We start from the raw sequence: 20,179 nt of genomic DNA on the forward strand, positions 1-20,179 counted from the left end.
TCTCTCTCTCTCTGAAGCCAGAGAACAAAAATAAAGAAATAAAGTTCTTTTTATTTTAAATATGACTGTAGATCACAAAATTGCCAAATATGTTGTAAAGATAGATGTTGGCAAATGCATGCAGACAAAATACACATGACCCACATTTTGTTTGATAGCACATTCAGGAAAATAGTCTTAGGTTAAAGTCCCAAAAGTGTAAATTATTAGCAGAGTGAAGCGAGAAATGCAGAAATTTGCCAAAGGGAAAAATGCATAAAATATATGAAGTTTGCATTATATAGCTTTAATGAAGACTTCAAAAGGAACAATATGATTTTAACAGCCTTAAAGCTACTGGGAAAAGGTGCATCTTAAAAGGTTAAGTGCACAGCATGTTATATTTTGTTTCACTGTTGAATTTGAACAAAACTTTACAAAGAAAACTAACTTTCACGCTGAATTAAGGGAGGGGCCTACGCATTTTAATCGTAATTTCCCTCCGCTGTGCATGAAGGCGGACTGGAATTCCTCACTAATGACTAATGTTTATCTCTTGCCTTCTTCACCTCCTCTGTCCAGCTTCTATTTTTAGCATATTGCACTGCTACTATGAAAACTAAAATCACAGGCAATGCCGTGTTACACAGTGAAACTCCTTGTTTACTTTGTGATCGAATCACCTCTTTCCACGGCTGCTTTCTGGCAGCCGCCTCACAGTAACGGAGAAAACGGATTCTTCAGCAAGAAGTTAAAGTTAATGCTGAATAACCCATTCCAGACAGAGAGTGCATAAAGATTTTGCTCCAGAAGAAAGCTTTGCAGTCAGTAGATCATATTTGAACTGGCCTTTAATTTCTGGACTCTCATTCCAGCGGTAAATGACTTCAGTCGGTCAGAGTTGTGCAGGAAAAGTAAAAGATTGCCCTCAAGCCTAGACTCTGATGTCTAATGAGGACCATTTCCTGACAAGCCTTTTCCTTTTGTTGACAACTGCAGCCACCGCGCAACTTGAACTAGATTACCAGATAGTGCAAGTGTTCAGGTCAGCTATGAAGCACAGATGAGGAGCGTTTGAAGTGCCTCCTTAATGTTAAAAGAATCCAAATGTTTCCTGAATCTGAATCCAAAGTGGTGTATAATTTAAAAACTATTGCCTCATACTTTTTGTCCGGGAAATGCACTCTTGTTAGACTGCAGTACAGTTGGAGACGTTTCAGTTTATCCAAGTATACTGACGTACTTGTAACTTGTCAACAAGTGGTAAAGAAGAATGGAGTAGCGTGGGTATACTGAGGACAGATGTGTGGTTTCCTCTTTGGTGCAGTTGGACACAGTGGGACAGTTTATTTCAGGAAAAATCCATATGGTAGTTCAAAAAGAGAGACATATAATTGTGTACCACCCGTTGAGATTGTGCCATGAATTATACATGACATTCATCAATATGGAAGAAAGTTGCAAGGTAGACTTTATCTAGTTTGTATCCTCAATAATCCCTGCCTGGTTCTGAACGTGTGTATGGACATGTGTGTGGTCTACGCTGTCCAAGAATATTTCTTCTAAATGATTAAGAACAAATATAAATGGAGCACAAAAATGTAGTACAACTATAAACACTGATCAGGCATAACATTATGACCACCTTCCTGATATTGTGTAGGTCTCCCTTGTGTCTCCAAAACAGTTTTGACTCATCAGAGAATAGACATGGACCTTCTGAGGGTGTCCTGTGGTGTCTGGCAACACATTGTTGTTAGTGGGGGGCCTTTAGGTCCTATGGGTTGAGGGGAGGGGCCTATATGGATCAGGCTTGTTCCAGTGCATCCCACAGATACTTGATCTGTTTAGGATCTAGTGAATTTGGAGGCCAGGTCAACACCTTGTGCTGTTTTTCATGTTTTTTTTTTTAGTTGTTCCTGAACAGTTTTTGTGTGTGTGTCTGTGTCAGGCTGCATCCTGCTGGGGATGGCTGCTGCCATCAAGGAGTGTCATTGCTATGGGGTGGGGGTACCTGGTCTGGTCTAGGTGGGTGGTACATGTCTAAGTAACATCCACATGAATGCCAGGTCCAAAAGTGTCCCAGCAGAACATTGTATTGTCACAAGATGATCAATGTTATTTACTTCTCCTGTCAGTGGTTTTAATGTTGTGGCTGATCCCAGTGTGGTCCACTGCCTCTCTATTAGCGAGATGACATGTACTGTAGAATCTAATGATATAGTTGCTTTCCTTTTTGTCTTTGTTCTGCTACATTTATTCCATCACCTGGTTCAGGTGGCTTAATATAGAATAAAAGGGTGTGTGATTAAATCAAAGCAGTGAGTCCAATCTAAAACAGCTTTGTGCAGGTTGGCTGTGTGTGTTGCCTGTTTTCTACTCGTTGTGTCAAACCTGTGACAATGAATGAAGCAACTAAAGAGTTTGTCAGACTGCTCTGTAGACATCATCACTTTTAATTTAGTGTAAAAAAAAAAAAAAGTGAACGTCAGACGATATTTAAAACTAAATCTTGGCAGGTTGCCCTTCTGAAGGTATTTTTAGAAATCCAGCTTTGTGTCTGTCCTCCTCCCTCTTGGCTCTCTCATCACTTTTGTCTCACAGTATAAAAGAGACGGTATTGTTGCCCTGATGAGATAAAATGTCACATAATCAATCCTATGATTTAAAATGAATTAGTTTATGTAATAATTACCATCAATCCCAAACAAAAAGGGTATTTAGTGACACTTCTGTCAATGACATTTGGAGCAGCCAATAGCTTTCCTGTATATAAAGTGAGTGAGTCACTTATTTAAAAATGTTCAGCTTCACTGTGATCATTGAACCACTGTTTTCACGGTCATTGCATGCACAATTGTCACCACTTTAGCTTCCACTCCTGATTTGGAAATTGCAGAGTGGTTGGCTCAGGCACGAGGTAGGACGCTGATTTATTATTATTCATTCCTTTCTAACAACATAAGCTATATCAAAACACCACATTACAAGGCAGTAAAACAGGTAATAATCGGTAGTCCGAGCCAAGTACTGCACGGTACGCCTAATCCTTGACAAAACTTTCCATGAGATGTAATTTATCATTGTAGGTGCTGGTGCATTTGGTCCAGAAATTAAAAAATAAAATAAAAATCTGGTAACATCTTAATAGAAATATTATATTTTATAGTATTTTTATAAGAAACAATTTCCAACTTTTTGTGGACCCAAAAAGTAAATATGCACAGTATATTCTACTGTTAATTATAGATGGATAGGTAGCGTTAAGTATGGTGAAGAGCTAGCGTAGACGGTAATAAGATATGCAGTTATTGTGTTGCAATTTGCACTTAGACATGGACCACCCATGCAGCCTGACACAGACACACACGCAAAAACAGTTTAGGAACAACTCAAAAACATGAACAGCACAAGGTGTTGACCTGGCCTAGATCCCAAACGGATCAAGTATCTGTGGGATGCACTGGAACAAGCCTGATCCACAGGTTGGAGAGTGATGCATTCAGATGGAGTGGATAACTGGTGACCATGAAGACTGGGCAGGTTGATGAGTAGTATGGAGATCCATAGGTCAGAAACGCACAACTCCGGTCCAGAGACACTCACAAGAAAAGGCCTGTGCTCACTGAATCCTCTCATCCCCTCATCCCCTCCATCAGAATCTCACTCCATCTATCCCTGCTGGTGCTAGAGGGATTTTACTAGGACAGATTATTTGGTTGAACTCCCTCTCTATCATCTCACATCAGTATGCTGAGTATTTCATCAGCAGCGAGTAGTGCAGGATTTTAACATGTTGTCATATCACGAATCATGTTTTGGGTCGTGTGGAGTGGGGGTCTCGCGGAAGAACGAGCTAAACTGCATTTGGTTTGACAAGAGAGCTTGTTAAACTGGATCCACTTAAGAGACTGTTGAAAAACTAGGCCAGTGGTGTGCGTGTGCTGAGAGCATGGTCACTGTGACAGCCCATTTATTGAGTATTTTGTCGACACGAGCTGGCATTTAAGGTCCTCTGGTAGAGAGGAAATTGAAATATTTTATATATTTTTATTCAGCGGGGTATCACATCACACTAGATTTTAGGGAAATACTTGTGCTGCTGGCTGTAGAGTGAGAAAAATAAATGTGCTGTATTCTGACAGTTCTGCGTAAGTGGATTTAATCCATCTGACAAACTACAGACAAGACAGACATGAGCACATATTTGATACAGACATTCTTCTATTGTCTGTTTCTGCTGTTGGCAATAATCACTTTATATTCAAATGATTTCACCCATAGAATTAATTGCAGTTTCATTAGTGAGTGAAATGAAGGACAAACATCAACAATGACACACACAGATACACAATAGAGGGGCTCATCAGCCTGCAGCCATGGCTTGGCAGCATCACTCTGCCTGTCCATTACTTTTAGCTGGGTAATTTCCTAGCCTTTAGTAGGAAATCCTCAGCACTACATGGCTGTCTGTAATGATTTAAAGTTACTCAAATAGCTCTGGTTCACTTTAGTTAACGTCTCTCATTTTCTGGCTTATTGTTAAAAGTTATCGTTAAACAATGAAATAAATATGCAAGCCAAAAAAAAAAAACCACTTAATATCTTTAATTATTCTCACATTTTAAGCAAATTATGATTAATATGGTGAAATTAACTCTAATATATCTTTCTCAGTATATCTCTTTTTTTTTTTCTTTTTTTCATTTAAGTCCATATACACCGCCTGGCCAAACAAAAAGGTTGTTGGACCGCCTTTAGCTTTAATTACAGCACTCATTCGCTGTGGCATTGTTTCAGTAAGCTTCTGCAATGTCACAAGATTTATTTCCACCCAATGTTGCATTCATTTTTCACCAAGATCTTGTATTGATGATGGGAGAGTCTGACCACTGACCAAAGCCTTCTCCAGCACATCCCAAAGATTCTCAATGGGGTTAAGGTCTGGACTCTGTGGTGGCCAATCCATGTGTGAAAATCATGTCTCATGCTTCCTGAACCACTCTTTCACTATCTGAGCCCCATGAATCCTGACATTGTCATCTTGGAATATGCCCGTGCCATCAGGGAAGAAAAATTCCATTGATGTAATAACCTGGTCATTCAGTATATTCAGGTAGTCAGCTGACCTCATTCTTTGGGCAACATAATGTTGCTGAACCTAGACCTGAGCAACTGCAGCAACCCCAGATCGTAGCACTGCCCTCACAGGCTTGTACAGTAGGCACTAGGCATGATGGGTGCATCACTTCATCTGCCTCTCTTCTTACCCTGATGCCCCCATCACTCTGGAACAGGGTAAATCTGGACTCATCAGACCACATGACCTCCAGAGTCCAATCTTTATGCTCCCGAGCAAATTGAAGCCCTTTTTTCCAGTTAGCTTCACTGATTAGTGGTTTTCTTAAGGCTACACAGCTGTTCAGTCCCAATCCCTTGAGTTGCACTTGGTTATATATTCTCCTGTACAGTAAACAGTATATGTGCTTAAAATGCAGAATGTCCACTTTAATTAGAGGGCAACCACTTCCCCATTGGAGGAAATTGTGGTGTGTGTCAACAGCAGGGGTGAAACAGAGATGTGATGGTTAAGTACAATCTTGTTTCCTTTTTTCTTTTTTTTTCTTTTTATATTTTTGTCATTTTTAGTTGAATTAGGTCATTAAACAGTGAGGAGCACAAATGCCATTGGGGTTTGTCTACAGTAGAAACAGCAACTAAGCAGGAACATGTGCTGTGAAATCACAAAAGTCTGTTTCTTGCATGCTTGATTGCATTTTTTTAGTTTTTACTAAATGGCATCTCAGCTTTTTGACACAAACACAAACTGAAGTTGCGTAATAAACAGGTTATGGATACGTGTTAAGTGCAGCAACTGTTTTACTTTAAATCTTTTCATTCAAACTTTGATGAAAGTTGAGTTATGGAATTCAAATGCCAGCTTTCCAGGAATCCCGGTGTCTTTATTGCTCTGGCTGTCATCCTTGAAATTCAAGTTTAGCCCAAACAGTGTGTACCATTGCGTAGCATTTAGTCCTCTCATCCTCCAGTGTTGTTCTCCATGGAGACCAAAGAACCCTGTTTGTGCTTTGTGTTACGGCCCAGTGGCTGCTTGGCTGCTCAGCCATGATTAATTCAGGCAGGCCCTGGGGGGGGGGGCGCGAACAGCCAGGCTAGGTTACCCAGCCAGGGATCTGGTATCCAGCTGCCACTGGACACTTTGCGTTTACTACGGCAGCTTTAGGTGCAGAGCTCTTATTGGGTGTAGTCGAGGCTGGAGCTGGCCAGTTTTTCACCTGTGGCTGAAATAGAGAAATATAGGTGGTTACTATTCAACAGCAGACACGGTGCATGTTTTGGCTATTTACATTAAGGTTCAAAGAATCCCTGTTGATAAATGGTAACTTCATTCAGTTCAATAAAGTTATTCTGTGGTTTGTACTCAGAAACATCAAACATACTCAGCTGCAGTGAGGTTTCATAACTGTAGTACGATTGTATTCAGATTCAGCCGACCGAGCTGAATTTGAATGTGCCTGGTCTGGTCTAGGTGGGTGGTACATGTCTAAGTAACATCCACATGAATGCCAGGTCCAGAAGTTTCCCAGCAGAACATTGAATTGTCACAAGATGGTCAATGTTATTTACTTCTCCTGTCAGTGGTTTTAATGTTGTGGCTGATCAGTGTACATTTAAATATGACTTTGTATGTCCTCTGACTCCTTTCTAATTACAGGACAAATTTGAACTGCTGTCTTCTTCTTATTTCATTTTAACGTGAGTTTAGATTATGATGGACTCTAAGGTATAGGGGTTGAGTTGGTGCAGGTGACCTGGTACCTCACATCATGAGTCAATATTTCAAATCCATTTTAAACCTAAACACCTCTAGGACTGTAGGGAACGAAAATCTGGTCCAGATTGGCCCCATTATCCTCAAGTCTGTGCTGTAGTGTACATCACTGCAGTCTGGTGTCCTCCTCACATTTGTTCTGTCTCATCCATTGGTCAACTGATGAATGGAGGACTTGCATACCGTGTCAGGCTCATAAATCAGTTGTTACTGTGGCAAAATGACACCCAGCATCCATTAATGCTGAACCTGTCTGCAAATGGAGACGTCCACCGGCAAGATGCTGAAAGAGGTGTGTGATTTATCAATGACCCGGTTGGCAGAGAAGGGGGAAATGGACAAGATGCCAGTCTGTGATTTATCAATGACAAAGAGGGACACGGACTGAATGCCAGTCGAATTAGTACAAGGTCTGAAACAAGGCCATTCTTAGGCTAAATATCACTTCTAGGTGCTTCTCTCTCTGTTGGTACACACAGATCTGTGGGGTAAAGGATGAAGGAAATAATATTTGATTCTGTCTAAAGAATAGCATCACTATTTTAATGTCAAAGAGATCTGACATGAAAGAATAAATTAATATTCTGTGAGAGAAGGTTAAAGGGACGATGGGTAAGCTGTGTGTCAACGTTATCTTCACAGTGTCCCCATATTTAAAGATGTCGCGGCAGCAGCTTTAACCCACACCCCCCCACTTCCCTATCTTCCACACACACTCACACACAGAATTAATCATACCCCACTCATTTTGATGGGACAGTTTCCATTCCCTTACAAATCACGCAGTTTGCACATCGAGCAGGACAATGGAATGAAGGATGTTCATTTGTTGTTGTTTTTTTTTTTGTCCAAGTCACGCCTCTTTGATCCCAAACATGACAGTCTTTCTCACAATATTAATTTGACACCAGCATTGTTATTCCCCTTATCTTTTTCTATTAGGCAGGGTTCAATAATAAAAATGTCATCACAACTATTAAGAAGTGACGAATTATGACATTTATGGCTCATACGTTTCTTTTTCCGCCGATGCAGAGTCCATTACTTCTTTGCAAAACGACAAGCATTCTATCTTTACCTCCTTGTCTGCTAAGGCAACAAACACAGTTTAGTGTTTTTCTTTTTTTTTTTTTCTTTTTCCTCATTTGCTGTGGTGCAAATCATCTTCTCTGAGCACATTCTTGAGTGGTAATAGACACAAGAAATGGAGAACGTTGAGTAGATGTCAGGATGAGGTTCCCATCCGTGCAATTGTTTTACAATTTGCTTGAAATTCATAAGTGGAAATGAATCTCAGCCCTCCTCTGTCTGCCAGGCTGTGTAAGATGCTGTTAGTTTTCTGGGGCCTCCTACATGAACAAAAGACCTCTAGATACGCTTCTTACTGTCTGTCTGGATGTCTGACATAGTTTACCTAACACACAGCTACTAGGGGTTGAACGACTTTTTAAAGTCGACTAATGTGCGGCGAAAGTCGAAAGTAGAAGTAGAAAGTAATGCTTTGCAACAGTGAAATCTATGCTCTTGACCTGAATACATATTGTAACGTCTCACACAAAGGAAGCTATGGAGGCTTTTCTGCAAATGTATTGAAGCTTGAACACGTCACCATAAACACTGTCAGTCTGACACTTGTAAAGTGCGAATCTCACTTGTCAAAAAAACCCCAAAAAGCCGCTCTACAACCACAGCAACAATGTCCACTAGTAGAACACAACTTAACTGAACATAAACACATGAGCTTATCAATACTGTGCGCTGCAAATATGTATCGCCTATATAAATCGGCACCATCAATAGCGTTTAATAGTACTCCACAGCGTGTTGTAAGATAGGATAAGGTATATTTCTGAAGCCTTTTCTACAGCTAAAGGTCTGTTCACCAGCAAATAGTTGATGTGCAGCCTCTCTGTTACTGCAGGACATTTAGTGAAGTTGTGAGGATTTGGAACGTTCCTCTGCTAGCATTAGCGGATGCCTTTTCAGATGAGTGTGCATTGCATTAGTACTTCTGTTGTATTTCAGGACTGACTTAGATATTTTGCATGTCGCGGTAGAATGGGCTTCATCTTTAGTGAAGTATTTCCACACACTTGATGAACCGCTGCTAGTTTCCTGCAATGACCGACTGGGTTCCTCATCTGTCTTCTAGGATGCGTTGTTATTGTCACGTGATCAGCGACTAGTCCACTTCAAGCTTAATGCGTCATGGCGCAGCAGTAAAGTCGACTAGTCGGTACCAATGTTCCCTCTAATTTTTCATGTGTCTGGGCATACACAAAAACTCTGTGAGTACACTGTGGACCACTGTGAGCAACATCACACGTGCACGCTGGGGCCACACACCAGTATCACACCTGTCCAAAACCTGAGATCATAGCAAGTTACATAGTTTATCAAAAGAATCCCATTATAGCAGTAATTTTTTACCTATATATTATATTCATCTATTTATTGCGCATAGTGCTGTCTGTGATGTGTGTGTGTTGCTTGTATGTCTTTATGCCACTGTCAAAGACAATTTTCCATTTTATGTAAGTTTTATGGACATTAAAGAAGTCTAAGTCTAACTGTATAAATGAATATAAAACAATAGAAAGCAGAACATTCCTCTTGTAATAGCGCAATAAGAAAAGTTCAAACAGAAAGTTTGAGGAAAAGTTGTAGCTTTGTTGTCTTCTGGTATCTTCTTCACAAGCAACAGTACCTCGACCAATGAGATGAGCAGGATTCCCGCTGTCAGCTTATTGGTCACAGTTTACCGTAAATGTTCCTATAAAGCGCCTTGTTACTCATTAATTACATTGACATTTTACACGCTACTTTTGATTCTCACGGTAATACGGGACAAAGTGCGTCCTGTTTCAGCTCAATACGGGACGCGTACTTTTGTTTCTAAATACGGAACGATTCTGTTTTTCAAGGGACTGTTGGCAACCCCAAGTTTTGCAGAGCAGACCTTTCTCTCTCGAAAAAGAAAAATCTTACCCAGTGTCACCGCTGGTTCTTTGTTTGCACACACTCCGACAGCCATTCCATCTTAAAAGAACCACATTTAATTTTTACTTTGTCTTGGTGAGTGGATGCGCCACTGCCTTAACTCCGCCGCACTGTTAGCTAACCTGCAAAACACCGGCGCCGCGGTGGATATGGGGGGGCACGTACTGTCATGATTGGCAGCGTAAGTGAACCGCATCATACCATTGGCTGGACAGCTGTCACTCACTGAGTTACATTGCAAAATGGTACATAAACAAATAATTTACTTGTTTAATTTATTTACAGTTCATGTTGGATTTTTTTATGCGCTGCATAGATTTTCTTGTGCGCGGAGAACGTGCGAGCAGTGCGCGATTGCGCAAGCGCGCAGCTTAGAGGGAACATTGGTCGGTACAACCCCTAACAGCCACATCATTTTATTTTTCTTTGCGTATATCAGTGTCTAAGGAGTAGACTAAACAGTACACTTCAGATCTTTAGTCCAATAACAGTATCTCTGATGCATGATTTAATAATCTGTTTAGGAGTCTGCACACATGGTCATGTGGACACACATTTATGACTTTTTGAAGCTCTTGGTTAGATTCATGTTAAATGAGGAAATCTTTAAATTGCATTCTCTCATCCCTCACGTCTCCTCGCGTCTGTCTTCCAGCTGGTGGGCGGCCAGTTTGACCTGGAGATGAACTTCATCATCCAGGAGCCGGAGAGCATTGTGTGCATGGTGGAGCTGCTCGACAAATGCGAGCCCACCTGTCAGGCCGAGATCTGGAGCATCTTCACGGCCATCATGAAGAAGAGCGTTCGCAACCTGCAGGCGTGCACTGACGTGGGGCTCATCCTGCAGGTGCTCCAGCGGATATCCACCACTGACAGCATGATCGCAGGTACAGAGAACAGTCGGAGAGCAAAAATCAAAGCTTTTTGTGTAATTTTAGGATTTGACATGTAGCTGGCTTGTGTGGCAGTGGAATAACAACAATGCTGTAACACTGCCTTTCATCTACATAGGTTAATATCATCTGAATTGTACTTGACAACACAATGAATGTGTACCACCTCAGGAAGAGATGAGTAGTTGGTGAATCTTTGTTTTGACCTCTGTGTGGAACAGCAGCAAGAGAACAGATAAATTCCAACTCCGTGCATCAGCGTGGCGCAAACAACTCTGCAATGTTCCTGTCCACACACTAACCCCATAGTTTCATCTTCTAGCATTGCCGACACTCTAATACCTTCTACAGAGTGAGGACTTTCATTCCGTCCGGTCCTTCCCGTGTCTCAGTCTAGTTTGTTGCCCATCTGCAAATTAGTCTGAATTAAACTTACAGCGTTCGGCTCAGTGAACTTTTGCCAGCTAGGACAGTGCTGGCCTAGAGCGCATGTGTGTGTAGTCAAGCAAGGATGATATAGCCCAGCAGTAGCTAAGCAGCTAAAAGTAAGGACTGTAATATTTTTCACTGTAGTACAAATGTAATGGTAGTTAAGTCGAAGTGATATTCATCAATATAAGATATAACTGCAATTCATCTTTATACTTAAAGGATTAAAGGACTAGACTACACTACTTGTGGAGGGTTTAGTGGCATCTAGCTTTAAGGCTGCAGATTGCACCCCTCCTTTTCCAGGAATGTAGTTGAACCCACAGTGGCTGACACTTCAGTATAAATACTTCAAAGTAAAATAATAATAATAATGATTTAAAAAAAAAGGCCTCTCTCTAGAGCCACTGTTGGGTTTGTTCTTTCTGGGCTACTGTAGAAACATGACAGCACATCCTAATGGACTTGGTGCAAAAGGACCTGCTCCCTTTGTGGATATGAACACAATTCAAAGGCGAAGTAGATCCCCTTAAATTCCATACAGCTGTCCTTTTATATTATAAATATATAAATACATGACACACTGTTAAAATAAATATATATGTATATATCTGCCTTGTCATGGTTCATCATTAGTCAGTAAGACGCTACATGTGTGCTGGGACACCCAGAGTGTCTTGTCTATATTAACTTGCTCATCCTACTTTTCTTCTCAAATCCATATTAGCTGATTAGATGCTCATAGCTGTGCCTTCGCTCTTCACTCAAAATCCCAAGATTTTTATAATCTGGAGCTTTGATCCTTTTTGAAATGACGACTTCATGAGTCATTATGTTACATCTTCTCAGTCTTCCTGTTTTTAACGTGTCCTGTTTAATACCCTGTGTGTTCTTGTGTGTAACCTGCGGCCTCTCCTTTGTGTGCACGTGCAGACTTGCTGGTGGACATGTTGGGTGTGCTCGCCAGCTACAGCATCACCGTGAAGGAGCTGAAGCTTTTCTTCAGCAAGCTGCAAGGGGAGAGAGGCCAGTGGGTGAGTCAGAGTCATACCACGGTGATCAGTCTCAGTTGTCTGGGACCTGCATGAGGAATGTGCTTGCAACACTTGAACCGCTGCCATCCCACAGGCAATGCCCGTGTAACATGGACTAGATAAATCATGTGGAAACCAGGCAACTGCTCTTGGATCCAGAGCAGCGCTACATTATTGATTTTAAGTGAGAGATTAAACACAAACACCCAGAATTTAGGTTGCTTTTTTACATTAGACGGCGCGAGCCAAAACATTTCATATTTACACAGTTGGAGAACAGTTTTCCAAAATAGACTGCCGGAGCTGAATGCAGCATGTGGGAATATCCACAATGAGCTTAAGATTTATGATACGCGCGCAGAAGATGGGTTACTCCAGACAGAAGCAGTGGCACAGAAGGGATGACAGATGAAGTGAGGAAGAGAAGCGGAGTAACCCATTGATCACCGACACTAATCAAGTCAAAAAAAAAATGGGGCAAGTTGATTTTATGCTTCTAAATTCAATCTCACACTCCAACTGTGGAGTAATACAGTATCTGAGGAGAATGAAGGGCCCGAGGAGGTGTGGAGAAATCCATCTGTGTTATTGTATTAGACAAGTTAGGTTAACCCTTTGTTAAAGAAATGTTTAACATTCACCTTGAGATGACTTTTCAGTGCACAGTGCTGGTGAACGCTGAGAATCTAAGTGACGCCTTCTGCTGAGCAAAACTCTCTAGATATCAAAGCCTGAGTTAAATTTAGAACGAGCAACTGCTTTTAATAATTTTAGGCTGCATGCATGAACCTTAACTGACTATGGTTCATGCTGTGCGTTTGTTTGTGTGTCTGTTTGAACATTGAAACTGTCTCAAATGATCCCTGCATGCTTCTGTTGTTCCCTCAGCCTCGTCATGCGGTGAAGCTGTTGTCGGTGCTCAAGTACATGGCTCACAGAAACGGCCCCGACTCCTTCTTCAGCTTTCCAGGGAAAAATGCAGCAGTGAGTACTCGACATAAAATCCACGAGCACAGAGAGACGACGAGCTCACTGACACCAACACGGAGGTTATGTTCAGAATAGACTGCTTTATTGCTTGCTTGAGTATCTTATCACCAAAGGCTCCCACTAAAAATGAATGCGTCAGCACTGAGCCACTAGAAATTGGGAACCATGGCTGTGGCCCAGATTTTTTGAAAACCTTTTTTTTCCGTCATCGAGAAATATTGTACACTAATGATGGGATGAAAGAGAAGACTTTCAAAATTTCTGAATCACTTTAATGCTAAGTGCTTTCCATTGAATAAGCCATTCAGTGTCCCATGTAATTTCTCTCTAATTGACAAGTTCTACACTTTATTTGCTAGTGGGCTATTATATCTGAGACCCTTATAAAAGCTTGAGAGCTATTGTACTCGTGCTAAAATGTTGTAAAGTGTCTAGAACTGCAGGTGGCTAATGGAGAGCATTTTGATGATAATAGTGCTAGCGTGCATTCTTCAGGCTGCACAGTTGTCTACAATTTTTATTAGCTTTACGAAATTGGATAAAACTACAGGATAAGTTTATTGTCTATAAACAAAACCTTAATTTTATCAACGTTATTTCCTTCTCGTTTCCATTTTGAATGCTCCAGTTCTGCTTTCCCTTGCACTGAAACTTTACAGATGCATCGTTTTGCTCATGCACGCATCCTTGCCACATGTACGGTGAAGTTGCACTGTTTTCCTCTTCCTGCCACAAGGTATGGCGGTGGCTCAGGATGATTATCTCATATCTTAATACATCAGGTATTCTTTGATCTGCAATTAAGTCCGTGGGACTAAACGGCTCATAATCGATCTCTCCAGCATTTGTCTGTGTGCAGTGAGGGAGAAATTGACGATTTAAGCGTAAAGATGAATCAACCTTTCTATACATCAAGCGCACAGGATGTCGTGTGTAAATCTGTGTCCCGCTGTTGTGTTTCCCGCTGTTGTGTTTGTCTAGTCAGGCCTTTTCTATAGCCTGTCTCTGCGTATGGTTGCAGAGTTATGCATGTGTAACCCTCAACTTGTGGGTTTGGGTTTGATTTGGTTAGCTCTATTGGTGTGTGTGCTTGTAAACAGCACATACTTTTTCTCTGCCTTCGTTTCACCGGCTAATAAAATAGGAACTCTAGAGAGTAAACACACACAGAAATTTCATTTCGAACAATAGTTTTCTCCTTTTTGTGGGTTAGTGACATGACTTTCAGAACAACCTTCTGTACTCGTGAACAGTTTTTGCTAATTTTAAAGAAACGCTCTGTGCATTTTACTCCACAGGTGGTCAGTACCCGGGTTTCCCATATAATGTTAATACTATGGCGGCCCACCAGGGTCTAATCTACTCCGCCATGGTCTCATAACGAATCGGAAATATTTTTGCACGTTGCAGGCAATGTTGTGCTGCTCTGTAATTTAACCTGACGGAGAAAACAGCACTGACGTAGCATGTGAAGCTATTTGTGTTAAAATGTTATGTTACCACGACTTTTTAAAACCAGATGTTTGTGCTCTTGATTTTAAGACCATGGAGATTTACAATTCTTTAGAGAGAGTTGGTCAAAACTGAAGGAAACTAGTTAAACTTTATCAGTGCTAGCTAGCAAAGTTAGATTGAAATTCAGCAGTTTTAAATACGCTTTATTCGCTGACACTTTATTTAATCTCACATATATTTGTCCATAGAATGTATATGAACTGCACAGGCTGCTGCTTTTTGTCACTAAATCCAGTATCTGCGTTATTACGGTAATTTAAAGACGAACCGATATAAAACGCATGCTCTTATTTGATGTGCCATGAGTGTATAAATAGTTTTTAATAGTTGGGATAGCATCATAATTAGGGGCTTTTATTAAGACGTACAAACAACAACAACAAAAAAATGCCACATGTGATGAAATTTTGTGGGAAACAGCAGTACTCACATTTGAGTGTCTCGCAGATTCATTCTGTTGTCTTTTTCCCAACAGGCTATAGCTCTGCCCCCCATAGCAAAATGGCCGTACCAGAATGGATTTACCTTCCACACATGGCTGCGCATGGATCCGCTCAACAACATCAACGTAGACAAAGACAAGCCTTACCTTTACTGGTAGGTAACAATCATGCTGTTCATTAACCGGACGTTTAAATGCTCAATTTCGTTTGAAAATGGTACAGATGGCAGCGTTGCTTTAGTGTAAATAACACAAAGAGAGAAAAAATTGCATAAAAATGGCTTAAATTCAAGATGTGCGTGCAATGGTTGACATCCCCAACAAGATAATGTGTTTGAAACACGCTGTGACACTGTGGTGCAAAAGTGCAGCCTCCAGCCTCACAGATAAAAAAAACAAAAACAGTTGTGCTTCCCACTTTCTCCTGTCTCTTCGTCATTTGCTTCCTCTCTGTGGGAAGCAAATAAGACAAGCCTTCTGCTAATCTTATTTGCAACCTATAATGATTTTCTGTCAAAATTTAATACATACAACTGGGATGTGTTTGTGAAAATGATAACCGAGTCGGGCAGCCAACGAGCTGCTCGAGAGAATCTGTAATAAAAGCTCCTCTTCAGCCCTGCGCCCTTTAAAAAGAGATTAATTCACTAAATCACATGCAGGGGCCCCCGCTCTGACTGGGACAGTGGGAAGGGAGGGAAGAGTCTGTGAAGATGAGAAGTGCCCGTTTGCTGTCTTAATCCTTTTGAGATCCCTTCAAAGTGTTGATGATTTACTTGAACCCAATAACCCATGTTTCCCTTCAAATGTTGCTGCCATGAAAACGTACACACTCTCTAGGAAAGTAAAGCTGTACATTCGTTTGTTTTCCTTTCATTTCTTTTCAGTTTCCGCACCAGTAAAGGTCTTGGCTACTCTGCACACTTCGTGGGCGGCTGTTTGATAGTGACCTCGTTAAAATCGAAGGGGAAAGGATTCCAGCACTGTGTAAAATATGACTTCAAGCCACAGAAGGTATGGAAAGAACAAAAACAGAGAGAGAGAGAGAGATTGCAGAAATCACAGCACACATGTCACATGCGCAGAGTAAATCTAGGCCTTGCTGTGAGAATGAACCGTCACATCTTACCTGACCCTGGGGAGAAGCAAAACTAGACGACAGAGAAATGAGGACGATCGGAGTGAAGGATTATCCAATACTCTCAGTCCCTTCTAGGCACAGCACATGCTGAGGACCCTTTCAGTCTGAGGGATCCTTTGCCTATGGACAATTTGAAACCTTCTTCCCCCGTGGGCACGAAGGCGCTACCTTCCTCAACAAATCTCACAAGCACTCTCACAAGAAATCTGATCTTAGTTGATTTTACACTCTATTTCTAATAGAATACCTAGAGGTAACTGTGATAACCTGTTATTATTTCACTTGTTGTAAAGCTTGGAGAAAACTAGAAACCGAATTGGGTCGCAACGTAGCTTGAGGGGGAGTCCTGAAATGTGATGGAATTAGGCTAATTGAGCAGGCGCAAAGATTCTCACCGAATGCTGATTTACTGATATCTTGTTGTAATTGATATGATCGCAAATACTGTAGAGCGTAACAGGTTTCCAGTGTGAGAGTGTGCTTGTTTTGTTGTTGCAGTGGTACATGGTGACCCTGGTTCACATCTACAACCGCTGGAAAAACAGCGAAATCAGCTGCTTCGTGAACGGAGAACTGGCGTCCTTTGGAGACATTGCCTGGTTTGTCAACACCAGCGATGTAAGTAGCAACAGTTCAAGAACCTCCTGTGCTGTTTGAAAAAATGTTCTTAATATAAGGCATCGTGTAATCTTTCATATCTGCACAGTTTCTCATGGATGATTAAAGTTACAGTGTTAGATCTGGGGAACTCTCCAATCTCTGGGAATACGAATTCACAGCCAGCAGCTGGCTAGTGAAGCCCAGCGTGAAGACTGGAAATAGAGCAGGATAACTAGCCTGACACTTAGGATATATACACAGATCAGCCACAACATTATGACCACTGACAGGAGAAGTAAATAACATTGAGCACCTCGTGACAATTCAGTATTCTGCTGGGGAACTTCTGGACCTGGCATTCGTGTGGTTGTTACTTAGACATGTACCACCCACCTAGACCAGACCAGAACAGACCAGACACCCCCACCCGATAGCAATGACACTCCTTGATGGCAGCAGCCATCCCCAGCAGGATGTAGCCTGACACAGGCACACACACAAAAAACGCTTTAGGAACAACTCAAAAAACATGAAGAACAGCACAAGGTGTTGACCTGGCCTCCAAATTCACTAGATCCCAAACTGATCAAGTATCTGTGGGATGAAGGGAGACCCACACACAGTCACAATGGGAAGGTGGTCATAATGTTATGCCTGGTGTGCATATATATCCTGCTTTCATTACCTTCATGCTCTGCATCTCCCAATAATTCACATTGGTTTGTAGGCAGGCGAGAACTTGATGTCGGCATACTGTTCATTTAGTGACTAGTCTTCTTTTGTCATTGCAGTGAATTGAGGAAAATGAAAGGACACATTTCTTTTTGTTGCCACTATATTATTATTCTTTGTATGGGCCATGGGCTGGCCCTCCAGTCCTCTTTTATCATCTCTCATTCATCCTCTCTGAAAATACCTCTCGACATTTCCAAAGTGTGTTCCCGTTGGCTCGGACCACAGTTTAAAGCTCGGCCCTTCTCCTCACCTCACGCAGTAGAGTGGCTCATTTTTCTCTGTTTCCGGTTCTAACAATAACCTGCCTCAACATCCTGTAATTGCTCAGAAAATCTGAACCATTTTTGAACACTAGAAACAAATTAAGCCATTGTCCAGTTTGAAACGGTCCGAAATCGCATCCTTTAGCTCTGACCAAGCTCAGCTGTAAAGTCTGTCATGTTGGTCCAGATCAAAGTGAAAAGTCTCAAAAACCGGACGAAAAGAGTTAGATGTGAGTCAGCTTTTAATGAGCTTTAGAAATACTGGTGGGCAGATGTATCATCTCTCATCTCTCACAGCCGGACTTAACCTATCATACCAGTTATCAGAATGTAGCATCTTAGCTTCTTGTAAGGTTTAGTGTGTTTTCTATGTATTTGCAAACCTTGAGTATTACGGCACGAATCCTCTGTCAAGATTTATAGTTATATTCCACCTGGTTTCTTGTGTAGTGCTACAGTATATTGTAGGTTATCCTCTTGGGTGCACAGAACAGAATTTTTGTCAAATAAAAAAAACAAACAAACACAAATTAGCTTCTTGACATGAGATGCGGTCTCATCATTCTCAACCCTTCTGCTTTTGCCTCACTGACCATGACCAGAAGAAGATGGTGCGTTAGCTGCAGTGGCCTCATAGTTTTAGGCTGTCTGTTGCCGTTTATAGTTGACGTCAACATGAATGCACCTCTCCCCTCTGTTCTTTCTTGCTATTTTCGGGTCTTGTTTATCCTTCCTTTTCTTCATGGTTTATTTCCTGCCTTATTTATTATTTCATCTTCCACATTTCCTCCCTCCCTCTCTACCTCCTCCTCCTCCTCCTCCTCGCAGACATTTGACAAGTGTTTCCTGGGATCGTCTGAGACGGCGGATGTCAACCGCGTGTTCTGTGGGCAGATGGGAGCGGTTTACCTGTTTGGCGAAGCTCTCAGCGCTGCTCAGATCCTGGCTATCTATCAGCTGGGTCCAGGCTACCAGGTCTGTGAAACCAGTCTGTCCAGCATTTAATAGAATCAGATTATTCAATGTTGTATTCTTATATATAACTTTCTAATTAATTAAAAAAAACAGGTGTATATCACCAACAACAGACAGCAAACCACAACTTGCTGTCTTTGCTGTAGCTGTGAATAAATATGCATTTTAACATCTGCTGCAAAGCAATATGAAACTAATTAATATGGAATGCAACATTTTTGTTTCATAAAATTTCTTAAACACGACATATTTGTGTCTATTGATCCTATAATTTAGAGAGGATTCGTTAAAAATGACACAGATTACTAGTCTGTCTGTTCATTGTTGTATTAATGCTCCATGTTATCCTTAACAAAGTCTCTTTCTCTCTCTGTGTTTCTGCTCAGGGCACATTCAAGCACAAGGCTGAGAGCGACTTGTTGTTCGCCGAGCATCATAAGACCTTGCTTTACGACGGCAAGCTGTCCTCTGCTATTGCCTTCACTTATAACCCCCGCGCCACAGATGCCCAGCTCTGCCTCGAGTCCTCCCCCAAGGACAATGCCTCCATTTTCGTCCACTCGCCCCATGCGCTCATGCTGCAGGTAATTACACCCTCGGAGCGGCATTTAGCTTGTGTAGCCTATAAGAGCCGTTCCCCTCGGAGCTGGAGTTTATATTGCTAGGATTGCCGTTATTCTACCTGGAGTCGGCATTCTGCACCGACATTAAAGCGATGTCACCACAAATGCATTCCCCACCTGTACACCTGCTCGGTCCCTCCCGCTGTTCCATATGTACCAATTCTTACTCTTTTCTTTCTTCATAATGAAAGTGGCCAGGTTGGCATCTTTCCGCTTTAATAGCCTCATTAGGGCAGAGTTGTAAATGTGTTGAGCCAGGCAGACTGCTGCTGCTGCCCTTCTGCTGCTCTAATTATGAAACTGGCTTTTTCTATTTTCTTTAAAATTTGGAACTACGCACACGCAGGTAGTACTGGAAGTGTTTTTTGTTTTGTTTTATAATTACAAGGTTCTAGAAATTTTCTATATTCTGCTTCCAAACATACATATACAATGACATAGAAACCCACCCCCCCCACACACACACACACACAAACACAACATTTTCCTCACTCTTGTTGAGTTTTCTTTTCTCAAACACTAATTGAGTTTTCTCTCATGTCCTTTCATCAAAGAAAATTCTTTGTTTCCTTCGTGGGGGAGACTTTTGCAGCCACACAAACATATCCTCCATCCACCACGCAAACACACGCACACACACACACACGCACACACACACACACACACACACACTCAGTGTGAAATATGAATGAATATGTGACCTATAT

The 20,179-nt window shown here is 41.5% G+C and overlaps 1 protein-coding gene across 6 annotated transcripts in view; it reads left to right on the forward strand.

Annotated features, from left to right (window-relative positions):
* Window positions 1–20,179, forward strand: part of lrba (LPS-responsive vesicle trafficking, beach and anchor containing) — a 182,029-nt gene that overhangs the window by 16,792 nt on the left and 145,058 nt on the right. For all 6 annotated transcript variants that reach the window (XM_084565451.1, XM_084565454.1, XM_084565452.1 and 3 more), the window contains exons 2-9: window positions 10,488–10,719; window positions 12,088–12,188; window positions 13,077–13,172; window positions 15,169–15,290; window positions 16,023–16,149; window positions 16,775–16,894; window positions 18,703–18,849; window positions 19,236–19,433. In XM_084565451.1, the coding sequence (XP_084421577.1) occupies window positions 10,488–10,719; window positions 12,088–12,188; window positions 13,077–13,172; window positions 15,169–15,290; window positions 16,023–16,149; window positions 16,775–16,894; window positions 18,703–18,849; window positions 19,236–19,433 (1,143 nt within the window). The remainder of the gene's footprint in view (window positions 1–10,487; window positions 10,720–12,087; window positions 12,189–13,076; window positions 13,173–15,168; window positions 15,291–16,022; window positions 16,150–16,774; window positions 16,895–18,702; window positions 18,850–19,235; window positions 19,434–20,179) is intronic.

The sequence above is a fragment of the Chelon labrosus genome (genome assembly GCF_963514085.1).
Source record: "Chelon labrosus genome assembly, chromosome: 2".
Classification (NCBI taxonomy): domain Eukaryota; kingdom Metazoa; phylum Chordata; class Actinopteri; order Mugiliformes; family Mugilidae; genus Chelon; species Chelon labrosus.